Genomic DNA, 24,028 nt, shown 5'->3' on the forward strand with positions numbered 1-24,028 from the left:
TGGTGTGGCTGTACCGTAACAAGAAGCCACCATATGGTAGGATTTCCAGTAGTAATGCATATTAATTAGGTTTTGCTATATGAATTATATTAATGATGAAAACCTAGGGTTTTAGATATTGGCGGCTCTGCCGCAACTAAAACATATAAATTCAGTTTCAATTTTTAACGGAAAAGTTTATTTACCTTGGCTAAGGTCCTGAGTACTCTTGGAGGCAGGGTTGTTACTAAAGCGCATTTGTTTGCGTGGGCCGTCCCTGTGTGATGAGCAGAGGGGCACACACTTGATTTGAAGCGGGCGTTTTCACTAGAATTATCACCTTTACCTGGTTGAGTAGAAAGGGTATACTCGCATTCGAAAAATTTAGGTCATACCTCCTATCGCCGTTGATGGTCATGGCCTGGTGCTCCTTTGACTTTCTATATTCGGAATTGCGGATTGCGGTTCGCTCCACTCGTACTGGTTCTTGTAAAGAGCGTAATGTCGGTGACCTTGTCTTAGCTTCCTTTAGCAAAGAGCTACGGCAGCCCCGCTGCATTTCATCTTACCAAGACTTAGATTTAAAGCTTACAAACATGCGCGAGTTGGAACCAATTTACCGTTCACTTTTTATAGTCTGCTTTAACAAGCGCGCAGATGACCCAGAATCGGTAGCGAGATTATTCACGAGTATATTTATTCAGATTTAAATTAATGCTTAACAGATACGCTTTATAACTCTCCTAGCAAAGTGCGGCTTCCTTTTCGGAATTTCGTCATAATGCTATTCCAGGACTTGCGAATATTCACAATTATATCAAGTGCAGTGAAAACTTCAAGCATTTGTTGTTAGTACAAATTTACCAGATGTGTCCGAAAACCAAGTGCAAAGCTCAAGCTTGGCCAGCATAATTCCTTGTACGGTCTTTTCGACTAAAAGCCGCAGCTGTTGTAAGACAATTGAATTAATGGGATATTTGTGGCTGATTACCAGCGACAATATCTGTATAGCCATTGCCATTACACGTCAAATGTTAAGGCGTTGGCTCTGTCCAACATTTTTTTCCCGGAATTTTGCGAGCCAGCCGCTGGCCTAGTTGGTGACGATGACGTCGCGTACAGTAGGCGATGGCATCAACGACGTGTCGGCTTGTAGCTCCGTCAAATGTTGGTGGTGCACCAAGGCGAAAGCGTATCGACCTAGATTCGGCTTGCACTGTGATTCATCACATCCAGAAAAAAATAAAACTGTTTTCTCAAAGAAGTGACTATTCCACTTGCACTGGCAATTCCGTCTATTCATCCGCTAAATGATGCTGCTGATCTTGCGATGGATTTTATCAGGGTTAGTGGTGAATGCTGAAGCACCCGAGAAATATAGTGCGGAATGTGAATTTCAAGATTTCTGCAAATAGCACAGCTTAATGCATGCGGAATACCAACCTGCACGTGTCGACGCTCGCTCTGGTTAACGTCAGAGAGCGATAGCAGATGATACACATTGTCTTGAAAATCAGGAATTTTGGCTTGATTCTGATGGTATACCATGATAGTGAAATAACAAAGCTAATTCCTTTTTGACCGTTCATTACTCTTCAATTGGAGAACTTGGCCATTACAAAATAACGGGGTAAACGTATGGTACATTGTGAAGGTGGTAAGGATGCCAACGTTGACCGAGAAGAAAATGAGACCTGCAATCCATAACTGAAAAAATGTATTGACACCTTGCATCTCGAGATAATATGCCCAGTATAACCAATGGAGCTATTGCAAGATCATCAAGCAATAAGTGAGCACAATTTGACAAACTGCAAAAAAAACTGAACTGACCTCGCCTCCTAGCCACGCAATGATCATAGCGAAACCCTTCCACTTCAGTCGCAAACGTGTCAGTGGAAAAATCAAAGGCATAAATGCGGTATACCACAAGAAGTACTAGGTCGCACGCAACAAAAGTTAACAGTGAATTTTGGCATGAAAATTAAAAGATCGTTGAGTACCTGGGCAGTGCAAACTTTGTTAAAAATCACAAATACCATTGTCAAGGAAAATAGCGCGAAAGGTAAATCACGGCCGTAGGCAAACGAAATGGCAACAAGTGACGAAAATTGAGGTAGAAATGCTAGAAGCCCAACCCCAAAACCCGTCGGAGTATTGTATCGAAGATATAGATCATAAAAGTACAATGAAAAGTTGTGACGGTTGTCTGTGCGTGTGAAATGGTATAGATACGCCTCATGCAGAAATTGGAGCCCGTAGCTGTCAGCAAAATATGAGTGTTTTACGCAAGAACAAGATGTTTCTGCCACACTCACAGGCGGTAGAAGCCAGCAGCTAAAAGCACAAATAAACCTCCACTCGTCAGGCCAAACAATAGACGATCTCGATTCAGTTGTCTTGGGAACAGAGCCCAAATTGAGCTACATGAGGAAGTCCGTTCAATGCTTGTACTTTGAAAATTGCCGTCAAGAAACTGATTGAGAGCGCAGGTTTTGATAAATGTCAAGGCGTCATTACATCACATTCTGCACAAATTTTCATACCACAAGAATCGCCAGCGCATAAACGATCGGGTAAATTTTAAAGTGAACAGCGGCACCATATCTATATCGACACGTCGGTCAAAGCATCGTTATAATTAGGTCAACGAAATACTTACGCCAATGCTGACAGCATGAGTTGCTTGCGCATCATCGATAATAGTGATAACATTACCAACAGCACCACAATCGAGTCCGCGTTACCCCGCGTTGAAATATTCACCGAAAATGGATGGAAAAGCCATACACTATCAACACCAACACTTCACGCATTAGAGCCTACCCCAGTACCCGATTGCTCTCGGCGAACTCTCACCAAGAATAATTAACAGCACCTGCGGTAAACCAGAATGTCATCAAGAACGCGAAAACAATTAATAAACCTTATCATTTTTCTCACTTGAATCAGGCAGTCCTCTCAGCCGTAAGATTTGATACAAAATGTAGCCGACAACCAAATCACAGCCCACAAACAGCAGCTTTCCGAACATTTCAAGCATATAAATGTTCGGTAATAATAAAAAAGCTCTATAAAAACCGAACCTTAAGCATACTCCTTGAAATTAGCTAGCAATAAAACTTACAGCACAGGCGTGTATCGATATGTCGTGCGCTCAAATGGCGAGTGGCCTTCAGCTATTTCCCGGGCTGCATCCGTGTACACATCATAGTCTACGTCCGTGTATTTGACAGTCATATACAAATCTTGCAAGTATCCAAAAAGCAGTAGCACGAGTCGTAGCACTAAAGCACCCCCGAAGATCAGCAGCGTCCGTCGCGACATTTTCTCGGGTTCAGATTTATTCCGAGTCGATGACTGATGTGCATTACTGTTTCTGAATAAAAACGATTGCATTGAGAGCTTTCAGTCCATTTCTTCATATATATGATATATACCAATAATCTTAATTGTGATGTGTTACCTATGATTTCGCATCGCCTAGCACGAGATTGACGATTTCAGACGAACTACGGCAAAACTGATTCGATTTTCTGGCTTCGAGAACTGAAGCCAGTAGTGTGGTGTCTTGTGTGAGGATGCAATTGAAGTATTTATGTATTTTTTGTGAAAATCCGAACTCGATGTATATGTGGTGTGGCTTCAAGCGACGGATAAATGATACATTTAAAAAATTATAGCATGGAAAATTATCATGCCGGTGAAGGCAAAGCCGGCGGGCGCTCCGGCGTTAACTCTTCATACAAAGAACGCGCCTCGCATGGTGGTCGTACTGGAAATTACCAGTCGCTGAATGCCTCTGGCCGCGGACTGCCGAATCGGTTATCCTCCAACTCAATTGGCGGGATGTCTTCAAGGGAGCGAGACCGTGATCGGGACCGTGAACGCGATCGAGATCGGGAAAGGGACCGCAATGGACGCAATCGTGTACAATCGTGGTCTCGCGAACCAAGAGGAAGCTCAAGGGAACGACGAAATAGTGGTGGCAATCGCTCCTGTTTCGGTGCATCAGGCAACCCCTCCCTCCGGATGCGTGAGCGGAATAACTTGCTTTTAATGCACCGAACTGGAGCGCGGCAAAACGATTTATCACCAGCAGACACTGCCACTCGTATCATTGGCATGAATATTAAGTACATGAAGGTGAATTGATTGTTTTCTTAGCTACACAGAATAATACATCTAACAATTGTTGTGATATGTAATAGGACCCAGAGCATCCTCATCTCACCGACAAGCTGGCGATGTTTCCAAGCGTTTTCCCAACCAATGCCACCTTTCCAGAAGAAAAGTTTCGTTTTCATGCGATGCGCAATGCGGCATATGTGAGTCCATTGCCACGCGGATTTAATCAGCAATGGCATCAGCAATATTCTGCGTTTACTGAGAAAAAAATAGCTATTTTCGATGATTTGACAAGGGCTACACGCGCAATCCAGCGTTTACGTGATGATGTAGAAGAACCTGTGACACAATCTGGCGCCGAAAATTCCGCTGTGGCAGCTGTAGAGCGTGCATTCACGAGCTATTTAATTCGTCATGTGCGACGGCTTGATGATCGCACAAGTCATACGTGGATGAAAGAGCTGGCTAGTGGCTCTCGTAGTGCGGCAGAGCTGACACAAGCCCAAGGTGTCCCCTTTAAGCAATGGCGAGCAGTTCCTGGTGTCTCGAAGTGTCCACTTCTTGAATTTGTAGTGCAGTATCGGCCAGGGTATGCGGATGCCACGTGGTTTATACGGATCAATGTCGTGTATACAGAAATGCGGGAGCTTCAGCGAGACAGCTCTCTTCGGACTGGAGACTGGTTTTTTAGTCCTCGGCGGAACCAACGCCGCAATCATGGATGGACCGACAAGCTCGTGGATTACTTGCATACCGTGGCGCGCCAAGCGGCTTCTAATACAAATGCAGGATCTGAAAACCGGGCAATTGAAGGTCGAGCTACTAAACGAATCGAAAATGGTGTTTTTGATTATAGGACAGGCAGAGTAGCAACATCAACTACGACGTTAAGCACACAGACACCGAGATTGAGGCATGGAGAAGCAGCAGTCTTGACATATGTTGGAAATGGTGTCGAAAGTGAAAATGCTCCTGGAGCTAAAGGAGATAGCTCTCCTTTGTCCCATTCGTGGCATGAAAAATGGTCATACGTACTGAAGCTTTCGGAATATCAGTTCAAGGTGGGATTATTGGATCGTGCACATTACTTTGATGGTTTGTTGTCGCTGATGCAAAAAGCGCTAACACCACGATCTCAACGCGGGTCGAATGGTTCCACACAGAGTTTGGCCGTTTTGGCGCTTAGTTTCAATGAGATTATGGAGCTGATTTCAGTAGTGCAAAAGTTACTCCCAGAAATTTTATTGTCGGCAGATTCTGTACTGCTGCTCGTAAAAACTATATTGCAGCATCTACGCTATCTGCTGCCTCCCGGTCGACCTGTGCCGCTCGAGACGTCAGGAAGTGCTCTCCAAGAAGAGCTTATTGTAGCCTTATGCCAGTTGCTGCGTGACGTCCTCCTGAACGGCAACGATATTCTTGTTCGTTTAAATGAAAGTGGTACGTAATGTTTTTTTGTTTGACCTTGTAACTTGAAGCTAATCGCCTAAGCCTTTATCGGTGAACAGCGCCTCCGTTATGGCCATTCTATGTATACACCGAACGATTTTTTAATCGTGATGCTTATGGTGCTGCAGCAATTCAAGCCTGTATTGATCGCTGTCAGCGCAAAAGTAAGGAGATCGCTGGGCGTATGCTTCGCCTCCGACAGGCTTGTCCGTTGCAAAATTCGGTCATTGGAAATCATGTTCTTGCCGCTCCGATGCGCAACGAGGCGCAAACTATCCAGACACTTGACCGTTTCCATCGTGTGAACTCAATCTTAGACTTAAATCGTGTATATTGCGAAGTGTTTAGTCCACTGCCCACTGTCAGCATGACTGACAAAAATACTTCCGCGGAGCTGCCCGTTGATGTTACAGCACTCTTCTTGGTGTGCGAATGGGCAGTGACAAATCAGCGGCCAGCCGAATACCGGTATTTATCCGCACTTGCTTTGATTGAAATGCATAGCAGCACGCTACTAGCTTTTGGGAAAGAGTACGTGGCTAAAAAAGATGTAAAAAATCAGAACGTTTACTGATACTTTCTATTGTACGAACGCTCAAATAGGAAAGGTCTGCTCTTTACCTCTGGACCTGAAGAGCACCAAGTGGTTCTACAAAGCGCTCTACAAAGATTCTTGCTCCGGTACGAGCCTAAGGTTGTCACGGAGGTGACTCAGGTGATCGAGCTTTTCTGTCTTCTGGTCCGGCGACGATTGTTTTGTGTTGCTAGCTTTGTGAATTTTGCATCGTCTTACATCGAAGCAGCAACTACTATAGAAAACAGTCCGTCGCTCACAGTGGCCGCTGATGCAGGGGGCAGCACTGGCGCTTTGAGGCGGAAAGATTCAGCACAGATTGTTCACACCGCGTACAATATCGAGTGTTCGCCGGGTCGAGGATACAAATCGAACGATATTCATCTCCTCTCCTCGAGTGACCGGTTAAAACTGTACCTTTGGCAGCTTCCACGAAGTCCATTCCCGTTGCCAACTTGCGTGCCGATGCTGCCACATGATAGCTATGATAATGAATTAAAGTTGTTACGCTGGCTCGAAGTCATGGAACTTCGTCGCGAACACCTAAATCTTTCAAAAACACTTGAGCGAGCGCAATCCCTTTGCATTTACGTGTTTCACACACACGGCCAGGCGAATGATACGCCAATGGTAAGCACACCTATACCTGGTACTGCAAATACTGGAAGTGTCAGCTCCGGGGATAGTAATCGAGTGGTAAAAGAAGTTGAGTATCAGGGTAAAGTGGGTGAGTTGGTGTCAGCTGTCAAAACGATGTGTGGCCACGACAAAGGACGGTTCACACTTTGGTTTTTGAATAAAATTTATGAGGAGACAACATTTTTCCGGTTCTCTGACTTTGGCAGTGTGGAGCATGTGATGCGACTTGTCTGCCTTATTCTTGAAATTGTCGACGTGTTGGCGCTTCTTGAGGTTCTTGTGCACTTTTTAAGGCGATCCCCTTGCTTTTTAGTAAAAAACGTTGTGCTGGCGATGATTGAACGCCATGAAGTGGCGTTCTGTGCCACGGATCAAATTCCATTTCTGCTACAGTCGTTTGTGGACCGCTTTCAACGTATTCCGAAATACGCGGATGACAAAGCTGGCAACGTGGCTCAATTCTTTTGCAAAATGTACTATTCACACATCAAGAAAAAAGAAATTGCCAAGCTGGACTTGCCATTTGCGCTTTTAAAACCGATAGCAGAAACTGCGAGAAAAAATCAAGATGCTGCAGCCGCTGGGGGTACCATGAACGGTACGAATCCCAATGCAAATGGTACTGGAGCCAATGGGAATCACAAGAAAGAGTTGTCGCTTGAAGTGACGAATCCTATAGTACGCATTCCACCTCCTCGAGAAGTTCTTCCTCCAGAGCTCAAGAGTGCACTTGCGAAGTCGTTTAAAGCCTTGCAAGCGCGCTCTTTTGAGGGGCCAAGCTCCGATGGGAAGCAGACTCCCGCAACTCCAGGTGCTGGAAGCAGTACTCCTCTACATAGTCCTAACAGATTTAGCCTTGACGCAAATCTATCCGAGTCAGTGGCATATGTTGAACCCAGTTATGCAAGCTTGTCTTGGCAAGAAGTTGTGGGCGAAGCAAATTCTTCCGCTGAAGCAAAGTGCCGTGATAGCGCCGTCGACTATGCTGCCAACTCAATCAATATGAGCATGACTTCCTCTTCTGTAGGTTCAACAAATGTGAATGCTACGCGGGAGCGACGCACGCCTAACTACGTATTTATCTTTCGAGCGGTGTTGAGCGAAGCAATGGACAAGTGGATGGCAAACATATCGGCACGAATCAAGTCGAATTGCAAGCGACCCATTTCGACTCCACACTATTTGCATCGTTGCGTGCGTCTAATTCGAGAGGTTGTGGAGCAGCATCCTGATAACAGTGACGAATTCCACGAAAAGTTTTCTAACACTTTGGTTGTATGGCTTCAAAAAGAAGTGTTACCGGGTTTTGCTGGCAGCGATACTCCCAAACGATCGCGGAATCCCTTTTTGAACGTTGACAACAGCAAAGATGCTTTTATGCTTAATCAGAAAGGCCGTCTGGACCGTCTTCAGTACGGACTTAAAAGTTTTCTCGTGTCCTTGGTGGTGCATAAAGTTTTAGACTTGTCTCAAGTCCTTCGTTTGGTGCTTGTGCCGCTCTTTCCTAGACTGGTATGCTGAGGTCATATTTCATCGCTTTTTCGGTTGAACTTAATCTCTCTTTCCTTTTCAATATTAGCGCCGAGCTTCGCGTGATCCACCGCCAAATTTGCCGACGCAGCTGCTCGCGATGGCGCTTGTCTTTCAGCTTTTTTCCGAGCCTCCGCAGAATGTACTACTTGACTCTCAAAAAGTAGTCATGTTTGATGAGCCGTTGGTAAGTGATTATTGATTTCACATTGCATCTCGTTGTCGCAAATCCTACTGATGGACTGTACACTAGACAAAATATCATCTACGTTTTTTGCGCTCCCAGGTTCCGGCCTGCTTAATGTTCCCGTTATGCTTCTTGCTGTGCCAGATCTCATACCAGATGGAAGACAACTTTTTACTTCGCAAACGCGAAGAGCGTGGCGTGCTGGCCAGCGCCACCTTGTTTAACTTGACATCTGACGGAATTGTTCGTGATACGATCTTCCAAGATACGAAAGAGGCCCGCGAAAAACACATTCTACCAATTTATCACAAGAAGCAATGGCACACCGCTGTATTGCTCACGCACTTTTTTCGTCCCCCTTCATCACCTGCAGAGGATAACAATGGACAGGTTCAATTACTGAAAGTAGATCAGATTATCGATCAGATGAATGTATGGACACTGCATCGTGGGGGGTCCATTTACCTTGATTTGCAAATGAGCCGACAACAGCAGAAAGTGAAGCGCTCGAAGCGTGGCTCACGGCCTCAACAGCCAGTAACCCCTCAGCAGTCGGTATGTTTTAACAAACGTAAAGCACCGCAATGCGAGCTATCGACGCGCTCAACTAAGAGACCAGCTCTAGATAGTTGTGATGAAGCGGATGTAGCAATGGTGAATGGCTCTACTGACGGCACAATATCTTCAAGCTCCCAATCGGATATAGGGATGGCATTTGGTGGTAATTTACTAACTAGTGATATTTTTGATGGCGAAACCAATGCAAACGAGAAAGATTTGGAGCTTGAGCTTGGATTTGACGAGTCAAGCAGTGCCACAGAGATCTTATCGAGTTTGATCGTTCTGCGTACGCTGAAGCGCAGCTCAAGACCCCTCATCGGGGTCGGATCAATCTTATGTACTGCAACATCATCTGTTTTAGTGCCACAGACAACATCGACGACAATGACTGCGCTCTCGGCTTCGTCGCCACTTCTTACACCAAGGCCGGATGGAACGCCACACCATGCACACCATGGAGAAATGAACGATGTTACGCAGCGCGGTGTTACCCCAGGTCCAAACGATGGCGTGAGGAGAAAGGCACTCGCAATGACTGCTGCGGCTGTAAGGAACTCATTAGCTCCGTGTGAAATTCAAATGCTAGAAGCAGCGCGGGAGGCTCAGGATGCTGCAGTCGCATCTTTATATGCCGCAACAGTGTGTAGCATATCAAGACGCGCTATGGGTTCTGTCATTGCAAAGACTCTACATATTCTTGAAGATGACGTTAAGCACACTCACCTGGATAAGTTTGCACGAAAGTTGAACACGACATCACTCCTGCATCTTGTGGGCGGGATCATGTGCACACCTCCTGGTAACGCTTTTTTACCGCGCTACATGATGTCACTGGCTTCTCAACTTGAGTGGCTTTATGAAGGCTGTACAATCTGTGACAAGCAGATGCAAACCAAGTCGGTTGATTCTTGTTTTGACAATAATCTTTTTCAGCGTCGCCTTCGGTGCAAATTGGCGGTGCGTCTTCAACTTGTCGGTATAATTGGGCCCAGCAAACATGCTGTTTTGACCGTTTCTTACCGGGATCGTATTGTCAAAACGCTTTTTGCATTACTCGGCACGACGGTTGTGTCCACGGGTCCGGGTCTCTCACTTTTTAGCTGGATTTTAGACCTCATTCCGATTGTCAATGCTTCTGTTCTCCACGACCGACAATTTGTAAGTATTCTTTATAATTTTGCTTTGAAGAGGTCAGTAACTGACATCGTTTGTTTACAGGAACTTGTGAAAGCTCTACAGCTTCCCTCTGAATTGAAGCGGCGAGTTTGGTCAGTGTTACCGCGTCCCATGAAAATATTCGAGGCAGCAAATGTGTTTGTGGGCTGCAATCCAACATCATTCCATAATTCTGCGGCCTCACAGATGCTGAGGCCAGAGTTCGCACCGGTCGATTCTTGGACTTTGCTAGAACATGTGCCGCAGCTCCCTAGTGAAGCTCTGGTGCCAGCACTTCCCACTCCGATTCCAAAAAAACCACGAAGAGTTTATGGATGCATTTGATATTTTCTCTTAACACGTGGACAATAGATACCACAAACCACCTCAGTTGATGCCCCTTTTGCCTGACAATCCTGCAGTAACATTGATGACAAGGTCACCACCTCTAGCTATAGTTGAAAGTGAAACATTGTCTTGGAGCACAATCAATAGCAAGCTCAAAATTAATATTATGAATAATCGAATACTTATTATACATTATTTTATGTGGTGTATCAACTTGTCATTTCTTCTTCAAGGCCTACCCAAAATTCGAAAGCCATGAGAAATTCCTTGAAATGAATCGTTCCATCACCGTTCCAATCCATTTCCATAAAACGTTGCTCCCAGATGGCTTGATTGCTAGAGTCATTACCCGCGTCTGTCACGCATAGATCACGTTAGAATTTGCGACAGACATACTTCGACCAGCATTATTCGCCACTTTACCTTTGTTGCGCCTGTTAGCGGACATCTTTCTCGTTGGAGAGTGGAGAGCCATTGAGTTTTGTAGCTTTGCTGACATCTCAGCGCTATAAAATTTCAAAATTAGGATCGGCAGTACAATAACGAGTTCAATACAGTGGCTTTCACCGATTGATCACGCCATCTCCATCGACATCAAACCACAAAAATGCGTCGACGGCAAGTTGAAAAGCAAGTCTTAACTTGTTGCCCTAATTCAGAAATACAAAGTAAGTCTAAAAATCCTTTTTCACTGTCACATCAATTTACCTTTCCAAATAGTATGGATTGACTAGATGCAGACCTGTTGCCTACACGAGACCTTCATGAATTGAATGAGATGCGCCATTCCAAAAAATTATGAACTTCCTACGATTGAATACATGATTCTTACATGGGAGCGTAGAATATACTAAGTTGATCATGTTCGCCTTCCAATGAGGGAATTTTCTAGCCAAATTCATACCACAGTCACAATCAAACCATGGCTAGTAAGCCAGGAGATATTACATGAAGAACAAAACCGATTGCGAGACACAAGAGAAACTCGTTGAAGTTGAGCTTGCCGGTCATCATCATATCCGATTCCTTAAAAACTTGGCTAATCTCTTCGGCTGAAAAGTTCGCACCCAGCTGCTCAAAGACTATGTAAAGGTCATTGAACTCAATGTAGCCTCTATTCTCTTTATCATACGCTTGGAACGTTGAGCGTACACTGTTAAACGCTGCCTATACGTGTCGTACTTAATCACAAAGGGTAAAAAGTAGCACTTTGCCAATACGAACCGCAGCCTGGGGCAGCTTCAGCAATATTCTCGTAAGGTGGCTATGATGTACACGTTGATAACAAGGTAGCAGTTGGAAGATGCGCTAGAATCAGCCTGAATAAAATAGAAAATACCTACCTTTCCTTTTCTTTAACCCGCTGGGATCTGTCGTGCCAGCGTTCCTTAATCGCATTCGTAATTCTTGATCCAAAAAGCCGTGAAATTTATGGTTATCAGTGCATTCTCTATCTTCAATCAAAATGGATCAGGCTACTCACTTTTGATCTAAGGGTGTGCGTAACCGTGGTGCCTGCTCTGGGCGAACACTAGCGGAATTTGCAGTAAGCAATTTAGCAAAAGAGCCAGTGCGTGGCGCTCCTAACTGTTTGTGTTCCATCACTGCTCGAAATGTAAGACCGTCCACTGGCGTTGCACTCGAGTCATCAGCATGCAGTGACCTTTTCCGTACCGACGGCTTGTTCCCCATAACTTTCAAAATGTAATTTATTGAAGCTTTATCAAAACTATTTTCGAACTGACCTTTCGTCGACTTGGCATCTAATTATTTTAGGAATATTAGTTCAGTATGAGTAAACCTGAGCCTATTAACAGCGCGACCAAGAAGAAAGCACCCCCAAAGTCGCGCAAACGCAAAACTAGCGACGCAGGTGCAGCACCTAAGGTCGTTTTATCGCTAGCAAAGCGATTAGCTACTGATGGAGAAGAAGTGGCGGCAAATGGCTCTGCTGTTGAAGCGTATGCGGTGCATGCAGCACAGCTGAAGCCGTTTAAGCGTGGAGAGTTGGTGGAAAATAGTACGTACTTATCACAAATATGCCACATAGTAGTATTTCTGATCTGCTGTTATATCAGTAAAACACATGCTGTTTGGCTTTGGGGACGAGAGTGAACCGCTCGATGAAACGGCTGAGCTCATGGAGGACCTCGTAGTCGAGTACATCCACTCCATGGTAAGTTAAAATTCCTAGTAAATGGCCACGGAATTAGTAGAGAATGTATTTGACGTTGGTGCCTTACATATGACATCTATTGTAGACGAAAAAGGCAATGGATTTAGCTTCGATCAAGGGTAAATTAGACACCGAGTGTTTTATTTTCTTAATCCGCAAGGACCCAGAGCGTTATGACCGCATTGCTGAGCTATTGCGCGCAAACGACGAATTTCGTGCAGTGCTTAACAGTGGCTTCGATCCAAGCGACGAGAAAATGTATTGACAGTGTCGCGTTGATCGTTTTCTGAATAACATTACATGTCGAAATGACATCGACCTACGTATCTGACAAACGATGAGACTCAGTGTCACAGAGCCTTGGTGGAGTTAAATAATGCTTCTTTCTGAATCTGGGATAAAGCTCGCTGTACAATTTGATACGTAGTAACGTTAATAGGCTATGTGCACAGTATACCTTATAAAACAGTCTTCGCACTCATTCTGGACCCGTAGCTCTCTGTGCCGTTTGACATAGCGGACATGAAACCTTATTAACCTAATACACGTTTTGAGGCACGAATTCAAAATCAGTTATTGTGTAAAATTCACGTAAAAATGAAATTTTAGCATAATTTCTGCAGCGGTGTTGCTACTCTGGGAGCCTTTTTTGTTTCCTCTATTTTAAGGACAGACGGACGGGCGTAATAGGATTATGCTGTCTGACTGTTTCGCCAGTTCCTATTTGTATTCTACATCGAGAGAAATTACTTGCACTCCATAAAGTATTGTAATTTGTCATCGTCGCAGCTCAGAGCGTAGTCACGTTTCGGCAGACATTAGCCCAACGGCTTCTACTGTTTTCGGAAGGTAGAATCGTAAAACATGCGGATGAATAAGTCAACACAGACGCACAAGTGAAGATATCTCGGTTGGTGACCAGCGTTGCGGAACGAATGCATCAACAGTAGCCGACTAGGGAGCCCAAAGTCGACTTTTTTGAGTCAACACTGTGTAACGCACAGAAAGTGAAAAGCTAATAATTGAAGAAATACCACCGAGGGGAAGGTTTTCAAGTAGGCGACCGACGCCATTATTCATGGGTTGGGGTTTACGATTAAAAACTTATATATGGCTCAGGTCCGCACCCAGGATTGCAGGAATTGTCTGTCCGCCACCAGTGTGCCAGAGAATTGTTTACGCAGTGCCTGCAAAAGGCATATTGGTACCGAAAACGGAAGCTAGAAGGTTATTCGAAAAATACTAGACCGGGGGGGGGCTTGATCCTCTGGCTCGGTTGGTTGAGCGTCAGTCTTGTAATCTGAAGGTCACCAGTTCGATACTGGCAGGGAACTCTGAGAACGCTGTTGTCATCTGTCGCAGTAAAGAAACATTCATGCTTTTTGAACAAGTTGTTCATCGTCGTTTCATTGCATAACGAAGCCGGTATATATTAATACAATATCAAAAGTTACTGTCACATATGTTTCTGACTATTTTTTGGCTCAGCTGAGAGTTTGTCTTTTGCTTACAATGCATCATATCAATCTACCGGTTAATGAATATATAAATACTAAAATACACTATGTTTATCTGTGGCTTCATTTATGGTCGGGGAAGTACTGTTGATCCGACCACTTTTTGTAAATGATGATGGCGCTAATTGTAGAGCAGCCGCTTTCCAAGCGACAGATTGTGAGCTGGAACTTTCGGACGTACAGCACTTTATCATGAAAGACTACTTCATGACGTGAAATAGACGATTATGGTGGAACTCTTGGCCGAACAAATTTGTAAAGGGTGAGAACGATCCACCGCTTGCTCGCATAGTTCAATTGACGGAACCCCTTCTGTCTTGACTCGCAGGTACACAGTACCGTGAGAGAAGTCGACACAGTGGTTCCAGGTGTACAGAGAAAGGATCGATTATCACAGGTAATAATTTTCATAGCTTCTATCTTTCGACTAAAAGCTGATCATGCGAAGCCACTAATGGTTGACAAAGCCTGAATCAATTTCATTCTCGTGTGCGATAATGTCTTCGTCCGCAGTGACCTCCAATGCAAAGCAGTGAGCCTGCATGTTGCGCTTGTACGCCCCGAAAAGGTACACGCCCGGCTTGAGCTCACGAAGTCATTTATCGTACACCTCACAATCGCCATAAAACTGGCATTTACCTATCGTAGCAAAATTTGCGAAGTGTTTTGATGCTGAGCTCCACACCGCACCTTGTAACCGCATTGGACCAGTATCTCATAGTCTTGTCGAGCCTTCGTTGCGTGAAGCCATGGCTTTAATCGTATCTTGTTGATACACTACCCATACCTCTGGGAATCGTGCGAGATTTTGCTGGTGGTCAAGGGGCTCAAGTGCCATCTGGACCGCATAAGGCGAGAACGCATCGTCTTTACCGTCGGCGACCGCGCCGAAGGCTCTCGCGTTCCCGATGATGTACGCTTGGAGCGGCAGCTCACGGTTTGGGACATAATTGTGCACGTGCCAAGCGTCTCGACGAGATTCGCATTGGCGTCTTCGATCAACTGGACTCGTGGTAGCCAAATCGTTCCATGTCACGCAATACTTTATCCCAGTCTTCACGGTCCTTCGGCTGTCAATGTGCTTGCGCTAGACTCCATCTCTGACCCCTCACTGTCCTCTTCCGGACCCTCAGTGAGACTCCGCCCTGGGTCATGCCCCCTCCCCCTTTCGGGTGCAACCGGAGACAATACAGTATGTTAGGTGGAGGTCGACTTTGGGACGGAGGGGTCGGCTTGGGCTGAATGGGTCTGAGGAGGGCCGGTGATAGTTAGGCGTCCATCTTAAGCTGCTGGTGTCACATGAGCTTCATGATTGAAAGTGAGAACGTCGGGTTGGGGGCTAGAAGACCACTTCAAGCATCTTCTAGAATTCATAACCTCTGATCAGTAGATCGAGGCCTCGTAATGTTCTGTTACGCAGTCTCCCGCACACAGTTGCTTTACATACACATTTTTGATATCATCGTAGCAAATACGATTATGATTGTTTAAATCGAATTTCTCATCAAATTTCAAGGTAATTCTTTTTAAAATATACAAAATAAATTAAATTCTACAAATAAAAAAATAATAAATTATTTTTAAATTTTTTAAAAAAATGATTTAGTTTATATAATATTTTTATTTTCTAACAACATCATAATAACGAACAAGAATAATACTGTAATTGCACCGATATAAATAATAATTTACTATCCGAATAGCGTTTGATAGACTCACCGAGGGCTGGGCGACCCTTCACCCGGCCCTACTACCTTGAACAGCAGTTCAAGTGCGTCCAACACGAGTTGGCGTCGTTTGGTGGTAACGAATGTGAATGAAAATGTCGTGAAGACCACCTGGATTGCTGCGAGCGCTTATGGGGGTTGTCGTCCGTCGAACAGATACCAGTTGAGGTTGGACCGCAAGAAGTAGAATGTTATTGCGCAAAGCGTTGTCAGACGTTGCCCACCATGTCTTCCCAAGCTTCTCAGTCATCGCATTCGAGCTTCTCCCCGACCAGAGCAATGTCGGACGCTCAAGGAGAAACAGTTATACCAACTCGATCACCTGCCGCCAGAGCTACGATAAGAGCGTGTCTCGATAGCGTCACGCCCGCCACAGACACACAACCGAATGCGCGGGTTTGCTGGCTCGAGGAACCAGAACGCTTGAAAGGCACTGGTTGGAGACGGAGGACGAGCCGAACTGCAAGTCTTTGATGACAGCAAGATCTGCGCAAATGCTTGACTAAGCTGACAAACGACTTGATCTGCGCTTCGTCGACTAGTGGATTTATCATTTGCTCGGGTATCCATACAGCACGACACGTCGCGGTCATGCTTGTAACTCAGCAGGAATCGATTCAACATCGACAGCCACCACATTACGACCGGTACCGGTATCGATTCATGCTGCGTGCAGTGCCACTGACGGAGTGTACCATCCTCTGTGCTATCAAACGTTAACTACGAAGCGTTACTTCGTGCTAGGACCGCGCCTTGAAACCGTTATAGCAGCGTTTGGCTAGAAACTTAATGATCGCGTCGTCAATCGAAGTCTGTCCGAAGAGATGACGAGAGACCTGTTGTCTCCGTGCGTTTGAGCACTTGAAAGCCAGGAGGCATGGAAAAGTTGTGGATTTGATTTTAGCCCCTAGAGGACCGACTTGGACAAGTTGAGCTTCACGCCATAGCCCCTGCAGTAGTGTTTCACCCTCTCAAGTTGCGTCTGCATGTTCGCAGCCGTGTGTAAGAGTCCAGTACACAAGATCACAGCACTCCTCTAAGTTGCGGATACACGAGGTCTTTCAATACACTGCGGAACGGTGACTGCTCCACAAACAACCAATGCGCATGAAGTTCAACTCCATTCTCTGTATTTTACTGTGCTAACACTTAAAACACATTTGTACCGAGCGTCCGCCCGCGTGTGCCAATTAAAATGACTTGAAAGTCTTGCCGATTATTCGGTCTTCGCAAACGTGGTGCTAAACGATAATCTCGGTGAGAATGCCAAGAAAAGAACGACCATAGCGATGTTTCGAATCCCGACCAAGCACCTCCGCTTTTCCGAGCGATTTGAGGCCTAGTCTCTCTCCGAGAGTGACACCACTGTGCTCATTCCTCAACGCGTCATGAGTTTCGAACTGCGTACTCGTTTCCATCGTCGGGAAACGTCCCGCCGTAGAACCCAATACGATGTCCAGCTTGTTATCTTGTTACCTTAATGCTGGACCTAGCACACCTAAGACGTCTAGGATCCAACCCACCACCTAACGTTTCTACTACTCATGGCCCCGCTCGTCGCCAGTTGCTTTAACGGCTAACGAACAAGAGCCTATACAACTGCTTGACCAGTCATCCGCCACTGGTCGAAAGCGCGCGACGACGGGTGACCCTGCCTTGCCTTCAAGAAAGATGAAGGACGAGGGTGCGCCAGATCGTAAGTGGCCACGGCCCCATGGTAACATCCCAAAGTGGATGCTCAAACTCCCGCAAGTTTTTAGAGTGAGGATGTCTTTAAACCTTACGAGGTACTTCTTAAAGCCGTTGTGTTTTGTCGGTCCACCGGACGCTCCACGGGAAAGTGAACTCTCCTTTAATCATCAAACAAAGCCAGCCGAGATCGTCCCTTCCACAACGGGCTTTTTGGAACTTTGGCTGTGGCGGTGCCTAGACTCTCTTCGAGAGTCATGGCGTGCATCCGAGACTGGGTTTGGACCGATCTCAGATTTGATCTCAAATCTATGCCATCGCACTATCTGGCTTGAGCCACTTCGGCGGTTCAGAGTCCCGTCACTGCTTGGAGGCAGCGGATAAATCAGCTGAATCGTACGCTGCTTTATCTGCAGCAGAGATCTCGACGTCGCAGCTGCTCGTAAGAGCAAGAGCTCAAAAAGCCTACATAGAACCATGGATTTTTAAATTCGCTCCGGGATATATATCTTACAAATCAGTTCCTTTTTCTTGCTGTACCCGACAGCATATTCACGTGTGCTTTGACTCTTTCAAGCATCGGCATGTTGCGTTTACTTGTCTCTGCTCTCAGCCTCAGCGTTGCAGACCCTGAGCATGACGTTAAATTCAAACGAAATAGAAATCTTTTTTTGTGGTTCGAAGTGTAGCTAGACAGATAATAGCTACTCGCTTTTGATAAAAATTTTCTCACGATAACGAGCCGTTTCGTGGCGGTGTCAGAGGCACCCAAGGGTTCAACTATTCATAAAATTGGATTTAGGCCTGTAGAAGCATGAAGTGTAAAACTGAATGCAAATTTGATAAGAGGGAGCAACGCACTCCAGCACTGTGGATTCCCTGCGCAAGCTCTCCAAAGAATATCATCGGCAACGCTATTCATGCGTTTCGCGGGACCACTCGCAAAGATGGCCAAAAAAATGAAGCTTGACCAAGCACCTTGTGTAATATTTGCCAAACCTATCCGTATGACGCGGATCGCTTTTTTTCATACAGTGGTTAAGGACAGGCCATATTAGCGGAAGTGTTTATCGAGTAACGTGCGTTTACTTTCATTGATCACATTATAAAACAAGATAACTCATCTGGTGCATAAACCGGCAGACGGGCTAAAGATGACGCCGCATGCGGCTTTTCAACCCGCTGGCATGTTTCACAAAAGCGAAAATACATGATTACCCCTTTTCTCATGTTAGGCCACAGATACATTGTGCTCAATGAGTAGGAAGTCTTTAGCAACCTTAGACAATCGACTTAATTACGAAAGAAACATATAAGCAACATCCATGTCGCAGATGAAATTCATTTATATATAAAATGTGTAGTAGTATTTATAATGTCATTAACCAGTAGATTGATATGTCACTAAGTCTATTGCTAAGTGATAGATAAACTTTTAATTGAGCCAAATGATCCGTAGTAACATGTGTGACAATAACTTTTTGTTATCATATTAGTATATGCCAGCTTGGTTGTGCAATAAAACGACGACAAACTACTTGTTCAAAAAACATGAATGTTGCTTTACTGCGACAGATAACAACAGCGGACTCGGTTTTCCCTGCCAGTAATCAACTGGTGACCATCATATCATAAACCTTTTGCTCAATCAACCAAGCCAAAGGAGTGGATCCCCATGAGGCAGTGGACAAATACGAAGCCGACGATTCAGTGGTCCAGTTGCTTCTGCCTCTCCATCTCCCATCGACCAGACCTTCGCGTTCTGGTTGGCTTAACTTTTGTATTTGCACCCGGTACCCAGTCTGGTACCACGATCGGCCAATCTTGCTCAGATCCCTACGCCAACTTTGGACCTCCAACTTGTTATTTGCCAGCCACTCATACAGTCTCGCCGTCGTCTTTCTCTTCCCCCTGTCGCCTTCAACGTCTGCGCTTCATCTCTGCCGTTCGTTGTACCGCTGTTGCGGTTGACACAAACTACTATCTATTTGACGCGCCCCAACTCACCTCCTGACGCTGCTCCATCGGACGGCGAGTCGATGGATCCCACAAAGCCTCTTGTCAATTGCCCCCTCGAAGCCTCGACACGCGTCCGACAATGGCGGATCTGTTGCGACAGCAAGAATTGTGTTGACGCAATAACGCGGAGGTCAAAGCTACCCGAAGCTCCGCGCTTGCGGCATCGAAGCAATTGAGCGCTAGTACGTCGCTGGTGGTGACAAGTTGTTCATCTCAATTCGCATGGAGCGGGAGCGACTGTACGAGCTCCCGCTCGCCAAATACGATATGGTGATCGACACCAGTCGGACTTTTGCCAAGCTCCTGCTTCAGAGGATCATGATGTCGCATACTAACGAAGCCCTCGAGAAGCTGTACGGCGAGTTCGCGATTGGGCAAGTATTAAAGCTCCCCGGTGGTAATTTGCGAATGAAGTGAAGAGTAAAAAAGTCTGCTTGAAGTAAGAGCGCACGAAGGTCAACTTTTTTGGTGGTGAATCTTTGTTTATAGGAGTTTGACGAATTTGGTGGCAAGTACTTCGTCAATATTGCAATTGTCGACTGGGGTATCGAAACGGACGTGATCCTCCACCGTTTGCTCTTGGTGGGATGCAAGCCAGTGTACGACACGTTTTGTAGCGTCGATCTCGTGACGAAAATCACGTCGGCCTCTTGGCGTATTTACTCCCTCATTAACAAATGTCGAAGCTGCTAGAGAGCCCCTACGAACGAAGAAAGCGATCAAGTATTCGCTCGCCTTCAACAGCGCGCTATCGCTAAAGATGCCAAGCAACGAAGCCGAAATTGCTAACATCGCGCAGATGCACATAGTATCCGGCACTGCCGAACGATATGCTGTCTTTCTCAAATTGTCGATGAAAACCTTGACACCAATGTTGCCCTTCGATTTCGTTGGCAAGGCAAACACAAAGTCCATAATCATAGTATGGACTGCCAACACCTGGGGGGTACCGGCAAACTTACCAACTGTGCCGCCAAATTTGGAGAGGGTTTCACTCTTTGACATGTCTCACACGTGCGCACATATACGCTCGTCCGTTTGGACAATTTGGTCCACCAGTAGTGGATGAGCTGTAGGTCTTCTCACGACCGAGATGACCGCTGTGTGGCGTGTCGTGGGCCTCATAGAGGATACGGTGCTTCAAATCCTCTTCGTGAGGAACATTTTGTGACGAATGCGTCGAGATGGTGCTATAATACAGCAAACCGTTGTTTAATGAATACGGTGCAACCGTGCGCGCAGTCGCGACGACAACTTCATGTCGGAACTTCCAAACTTGGCACCGTGACACAGGTCCCTGTCGCTCAGCGAACACGGACAATGTCACTCAACCGCGCTTTTAACGCCTATGCATACAGCTGGCTTCCTTCTATCGTTGAGCGTCTAGCATAGTCGCCCGACGCCCCGGAGTCGAATAGGATCTTCCATGGCCTCTCAAAGCCCTTCACGGTTGCTTTCACGACCAGCAAGCTCGGTTTGCAATCACGTCCCGTCTTCAAGGCCACGGAGCTCTTAGAGGCTGGGCTCTGCTGCCATCTATCTTTTTAGGCTAAACGGAACTCAGTTCTTTCGCTGTAGGGCACCCCGCGCCTACTGGGCGCTGTCGTTTCCCCGCGACAAACCAGAAGACTAGTAAGAAACGGGACGTCGGCTCGATGAACCTTGACGCGCCATTGCGTAGGGAACAACCACTCCAAAAATGACGGGTGTCTCCACAGTCAAAACACCGTTTGGTGTTCGAACGCTACTCGGCAGCTTGGAGCTCTCCATCCTCTTTCTCAGCAAAACTAAGATCCATTGGCTCAAGCCAACTAGACGAGCTGCTAGAGTGTGCATTCCAGCCAAGTCTTGCCGACTTAAATTTAAATTTGGTATTAAATGCCGCATTCACTGTTTTTCGCAGAAGAAGACAGATGCACGTAGAAAAGTTCCGTTCAAGCCACGCCATTGCGGAGGCCCTTTGACCGCTTCGCGGAGAGGATCTGCTGCCGTGGGGAAAAAAAAAGTTCACCAATTTCATCTTGCTCTGTCGGGCGGCAAGGAAGCGCAATCGCACGCAATCTGCTTTGTTAGGCGGCGAGAATACTCGTGACAGCTGCAGCATTTGCTCCGTTCAGAAGGGAGACGCAGCTCCGACTGGATGCCGGCTATTCAGTGCCCGCTCTCGCGCTGACTCCCGAGCTTGGAGATAGCTAGCGCCACACGCTATTGCTCGGTCAAAAGCATGGCGGACGCCATGGCCATCTCGACCTCTCACCCAGAGCAGGAGATTCCATCATCCTTGCCCTCGAAGGTCTTAAAACTAATGACAAGTGGTTCGGGTCGGATGGAGTCATCCGTCGCCGACGGTGGCGTCATGGACGCCGCCACCACCGACATCTTCTGCTCTAGTTGCTCTAGCAGAGTATTTTCACAGCTTGGAAACGCCTCTAGGCGCGCGTTGATCGCTTCTGGTCCCTGCGAGCGAGGAGTTGTAGACCTTTAGGGCCAAGCAGAGATATCAGCTTTTTAAGCCCGTCCTGCATGCCCTGGTGCAAATATGAGAATTGCTTCATCCTCACAGAGGGTCAATCGTAATAAATCAGGTATAGATTTAACCTAAAGTGCCACCCATGCGCAGCGGGGCTGCCGTAGCTCTTTCGCTTAGAGGAAGCTTAGTTAAGGTCGGTGACCTTTGTTTTATACTTAGAGCCAGTATGAGTGTAGCGGATTGCAATCCGCTCATTTCAAGAGTTGCGACAACCCCAATTCAAGGCTAATTATATCTTCCGTTAAAATATAACCTGTATTTCTCGGTTTTATCTGCGGCAAAGCCGCCTATATCGAAATCTATAGGTTCTCCTTTCTATATGGTAAAACTCAATTTTGGTGTATATCTCCTGCCTGTCCCAGCCGCATACTGATTTGTTGTTTAAGTGTAGCCACACCGTCGTTTGGTCAAACCATATTTTGTTATTCACACCATTGTATGATCACAACATCTTGTGTGGCCCCGTTCCGTATTGAATAGTAATATTATATCCCCTTTCAGTTCTGTTGTATCAGAGCTGAAGTCACTTATCAGGTTAGGAAGGTTTAAAGACTACTGGCAATAATAATAAATAGCACTTCATCTATCCTCCTCTTTCCGTAAGTCAATGGCTCACTGGAAGCGACCAACACGCAGTGAGGCGTGTCAGTTGACCTAAGCCTTCCCCATTAAGTGTGTGTACACGGACGGGCAATATCCGTTACAAAAATAGACCATAATATGCTCTCGTGTCTGTTCTCAGGATTACACACCAAGCATCATGAGCTCCTTATCTGTAGTTAATCTTGAGGGGGTTGATTTATTTGTGGTTCAGGTCCCAGAAACGGTTATTATTTGTCTGGAGGCATTTGAGAATTATAAGAGTGCGCTGGGTATCTCTGGAGGCATTAAAATTCAACGTCTACCAAAGTTACCTGTTTTCACAAAACCCGATTGAGTATTGCCGAATTTAGAAGTGATATCACATTTAACGGAAAATCTTTTTTTAATACTAGAGGTTAAGATTCGGCCCAGCTTCAGACGAATTGGTTTTCAAACAAGGTGGCCGCGTGCAAGAATAGGTGCTCACACGCAGCTTCCTTGAAAGAGAGGCATCTGCATGGTAAGAACTGTTTCGATGATAATGGCGCAAGCTCAAATAGTCGTACCGTGTGCGATCAGATATTTTGTATATTCGTCAAGAGAGAGAAACATTCGGCGGACTCATCCCGAAGTATCAGCTTTGATGAAGTCTATTAGCCGGAGTGGCAACAGATCCTATTCCGAAAACAACAACGATTACTATCTTCATGGAGAGTATCTGGCTCGCATCTAGATTCCCTCTTGCACCCAACTCCGTTCGAGAAGCGGTACGTGCAGCATTGAATACGGACAGACAATCGTGCCGTGAGGTCCTGTGGGCGATATAAAAGTGTAGGCTATATTAATGCGCCAAACGCTATCAGCTTCGGCCAAGCTGAGGGGCATCAAGTGATCTGTGGGTCCAGAAGCACGCACAGATGCTAGATCTATAGTGGGATAAATCGCTACCGCCCCGTGTACTCCTTAGATTTTGCTTGAGGAATGTAAAAGGTCAAACGACACCCCCTTGCGAGAATATGTGGACTCGCAGTAGGTGCAAAGCACCATGCTGGGAGAATTGCGCTCTATCGAATCTCGTGGAGGTTAAAGCTGAATGAAGCCAGCATTAAAGACGACGACTAACTCAAAAAGAGGCGTACTTTCCGGCCTTTAAGGCCGTATCGTAAGTATCTTGAGAATGAGCGCTGCTAATGTCAGGTGAACGTGGTGGTAAGCGCAAGTGTCCACCTCGATGTCAG

At 46.0% G+C, this 24,028-nt stretch overlaps 6 protein-coding genes across 6 annotated transcripts; 3 read left to right on the forward strand and 3 right to left on the reverse strand.

Annotated features, from left to right (window-relative positions):
• Nucleotides 1–539: 539 nt before the first annotated feature.
• On the reverse strand, nucleotides 540–1,279 carry PHALS_15038 (uncharacterized protein). Its single transcript, XM_036407329.1, has one exon. It carries the CDS (start codon nucleotides 998–1,000, stop codon nucleotides 815–817), a length of 186 nt encoding a protein of 61 aa, XP_036263040.1. The 5' UTR covers nucleotides 1,001–1,279; the 3' UTR covers nucleotides 540–814.
• Nucleotides 1,279–3,459, reverse strand: PHALS_04665 (gpi mannosyltransferase 1; the record flags this gene model as incomplete). The annotated part of the gene is made up of 12 exons (XM_024722523.1): nucleotides 1,279–1,338; nucleotides 1,423–1,512; nucleotides 1,651–1,746; nucleotides 1,813–1,917; nucleotides 1,983–2,241; nucleotides 2,298–2,455; nucleotides 2,526–2,586; nucleotides 2,642–2,770; nucleotides 2,839–2,857; nucleotides 2,923–3,050; nucleotides 3,107–3,358; nucleotides 3,446–3,459. The coding sequence occupies 12 exons, from the start codon at nucleotides 3,457–3,459 to the stop codon at nucleotides 1,279–1,281; spliced, it is 1,371 nt and encodes a 456-aa protein (XP_024573591.1).
• Nucleotides 3,460–3,663: 204 nt separating this feature from the next.
• PHALS_04666 (uncharacterized protein) lies at nucleotides 3,664–10,547 on the forward strand (the record flags this gene model as incomplete). Its single annotated transcript, XM_024722524.1, has 7 exons — nucleotides 3,664–4,125; nucleotides 4,191–5,547; nucleotides 5,616–6,087; nucleotides 6,160–8,281; nucleotides 8,349–8,486; nucleotides 8,553–10,205; nucleotides 10,266–10,547. The coding sequence occupies 7 exons, from the start codon at nucleotides 3,664–3,666 to the stop codon at nucleotides 10,545–10,547; spliced, it is 6,486 nt and encodes a 2,161-aa protein (XP_024573592.1).
• A 212-nt stretch (nucleotides 10,548–10,759) lies between these two features.
• Nucleotides 10,760–12,242, reverse strand: PHALS_04667 (probable calcium-binding protein cml21-like; the record flags this gene model as incomplete). Its single annotated transcript, XM_024722525.1, has 10 exons — nucleotides 10,760–10,905; nucleotides 10,974–11,056; nucleotides 11,118–11,200; nucleotides 11,259–11,310; nucleotides 11,383–11,438; nucleotides 11,499–11,717; nucleotides 11,775–11,814; nucleotides 11,894–11,956; nucleotides 12,034–12,081; nucleotides 12,139–12,242. The coding sequence occupies 10 exons, from the start codon at nucleotides 12,240–12,242 to the stop codon at nucleotides 10,760–10,762; spliced, it is 894 nt and encodes a 297-aa protein (XP_024573593.1).
• A 99-nt stretch (nucleotides 12,243–12,341) lies between these two features.
• On the forward strand, nucleotides 12,342–14,264 carry PHALS_04668 (transcription initiation factor tfiid subunit; the record flags this gene model as incomplete). Its single annotated transcript, XM_024722527.1, has 5 exons — nucleotides 12,342–12,570; nucleotides 12,629–12,726; nucleotides 12,812–12,956; nucleotides 14,089–14,151; nucleotides 14,215–14,264. The coding sequence occupies 5 exons, from the start codon at nucleotides 12,342–12,344 to the stop codon at nucleotides 14,262–14,264; spliced, it is 585 nt and encodes a 194-aa protein (XP_024573594.1).
• An 8,704-nt stretch (nucleotides 14,265–22,968) lies between these two features.
• PHALS_04669 (uncharacterized protein) lies at nucleotides 22,969–23,269 on the forward strand (the record flags this gene model as incomplete). The annotated part of the gene is made up of 2 exons (XM_024722528.1): nucleotides 22,969–23,124; nucleotides 23,204–23,269. The coding sequence occupies 2 exons, from the start codon at nucleotides 22,969–22,971 to the stop codon at nucleotides 23,267–23,269; spliced, it is 222 nt and encodes a 73-aa protein (XP_024573595.1).
• Nucleotides 23,270–24,028: the final 759 nt, after the last annotated feature.

This window comes from Plasmopara halstedii (genome assembly GCF_900000015.1).
Source record: "Plasmopara halstedii genome assembly, contig: Scaffold_262, whole genome shotgun sequence".
Lineage (NCBI taxonomy): Eukaryota > Oomycota > Peronosporomycetes > Peronosporales > Peronosporaceae > Plasmopara > Plasmopara halstedii.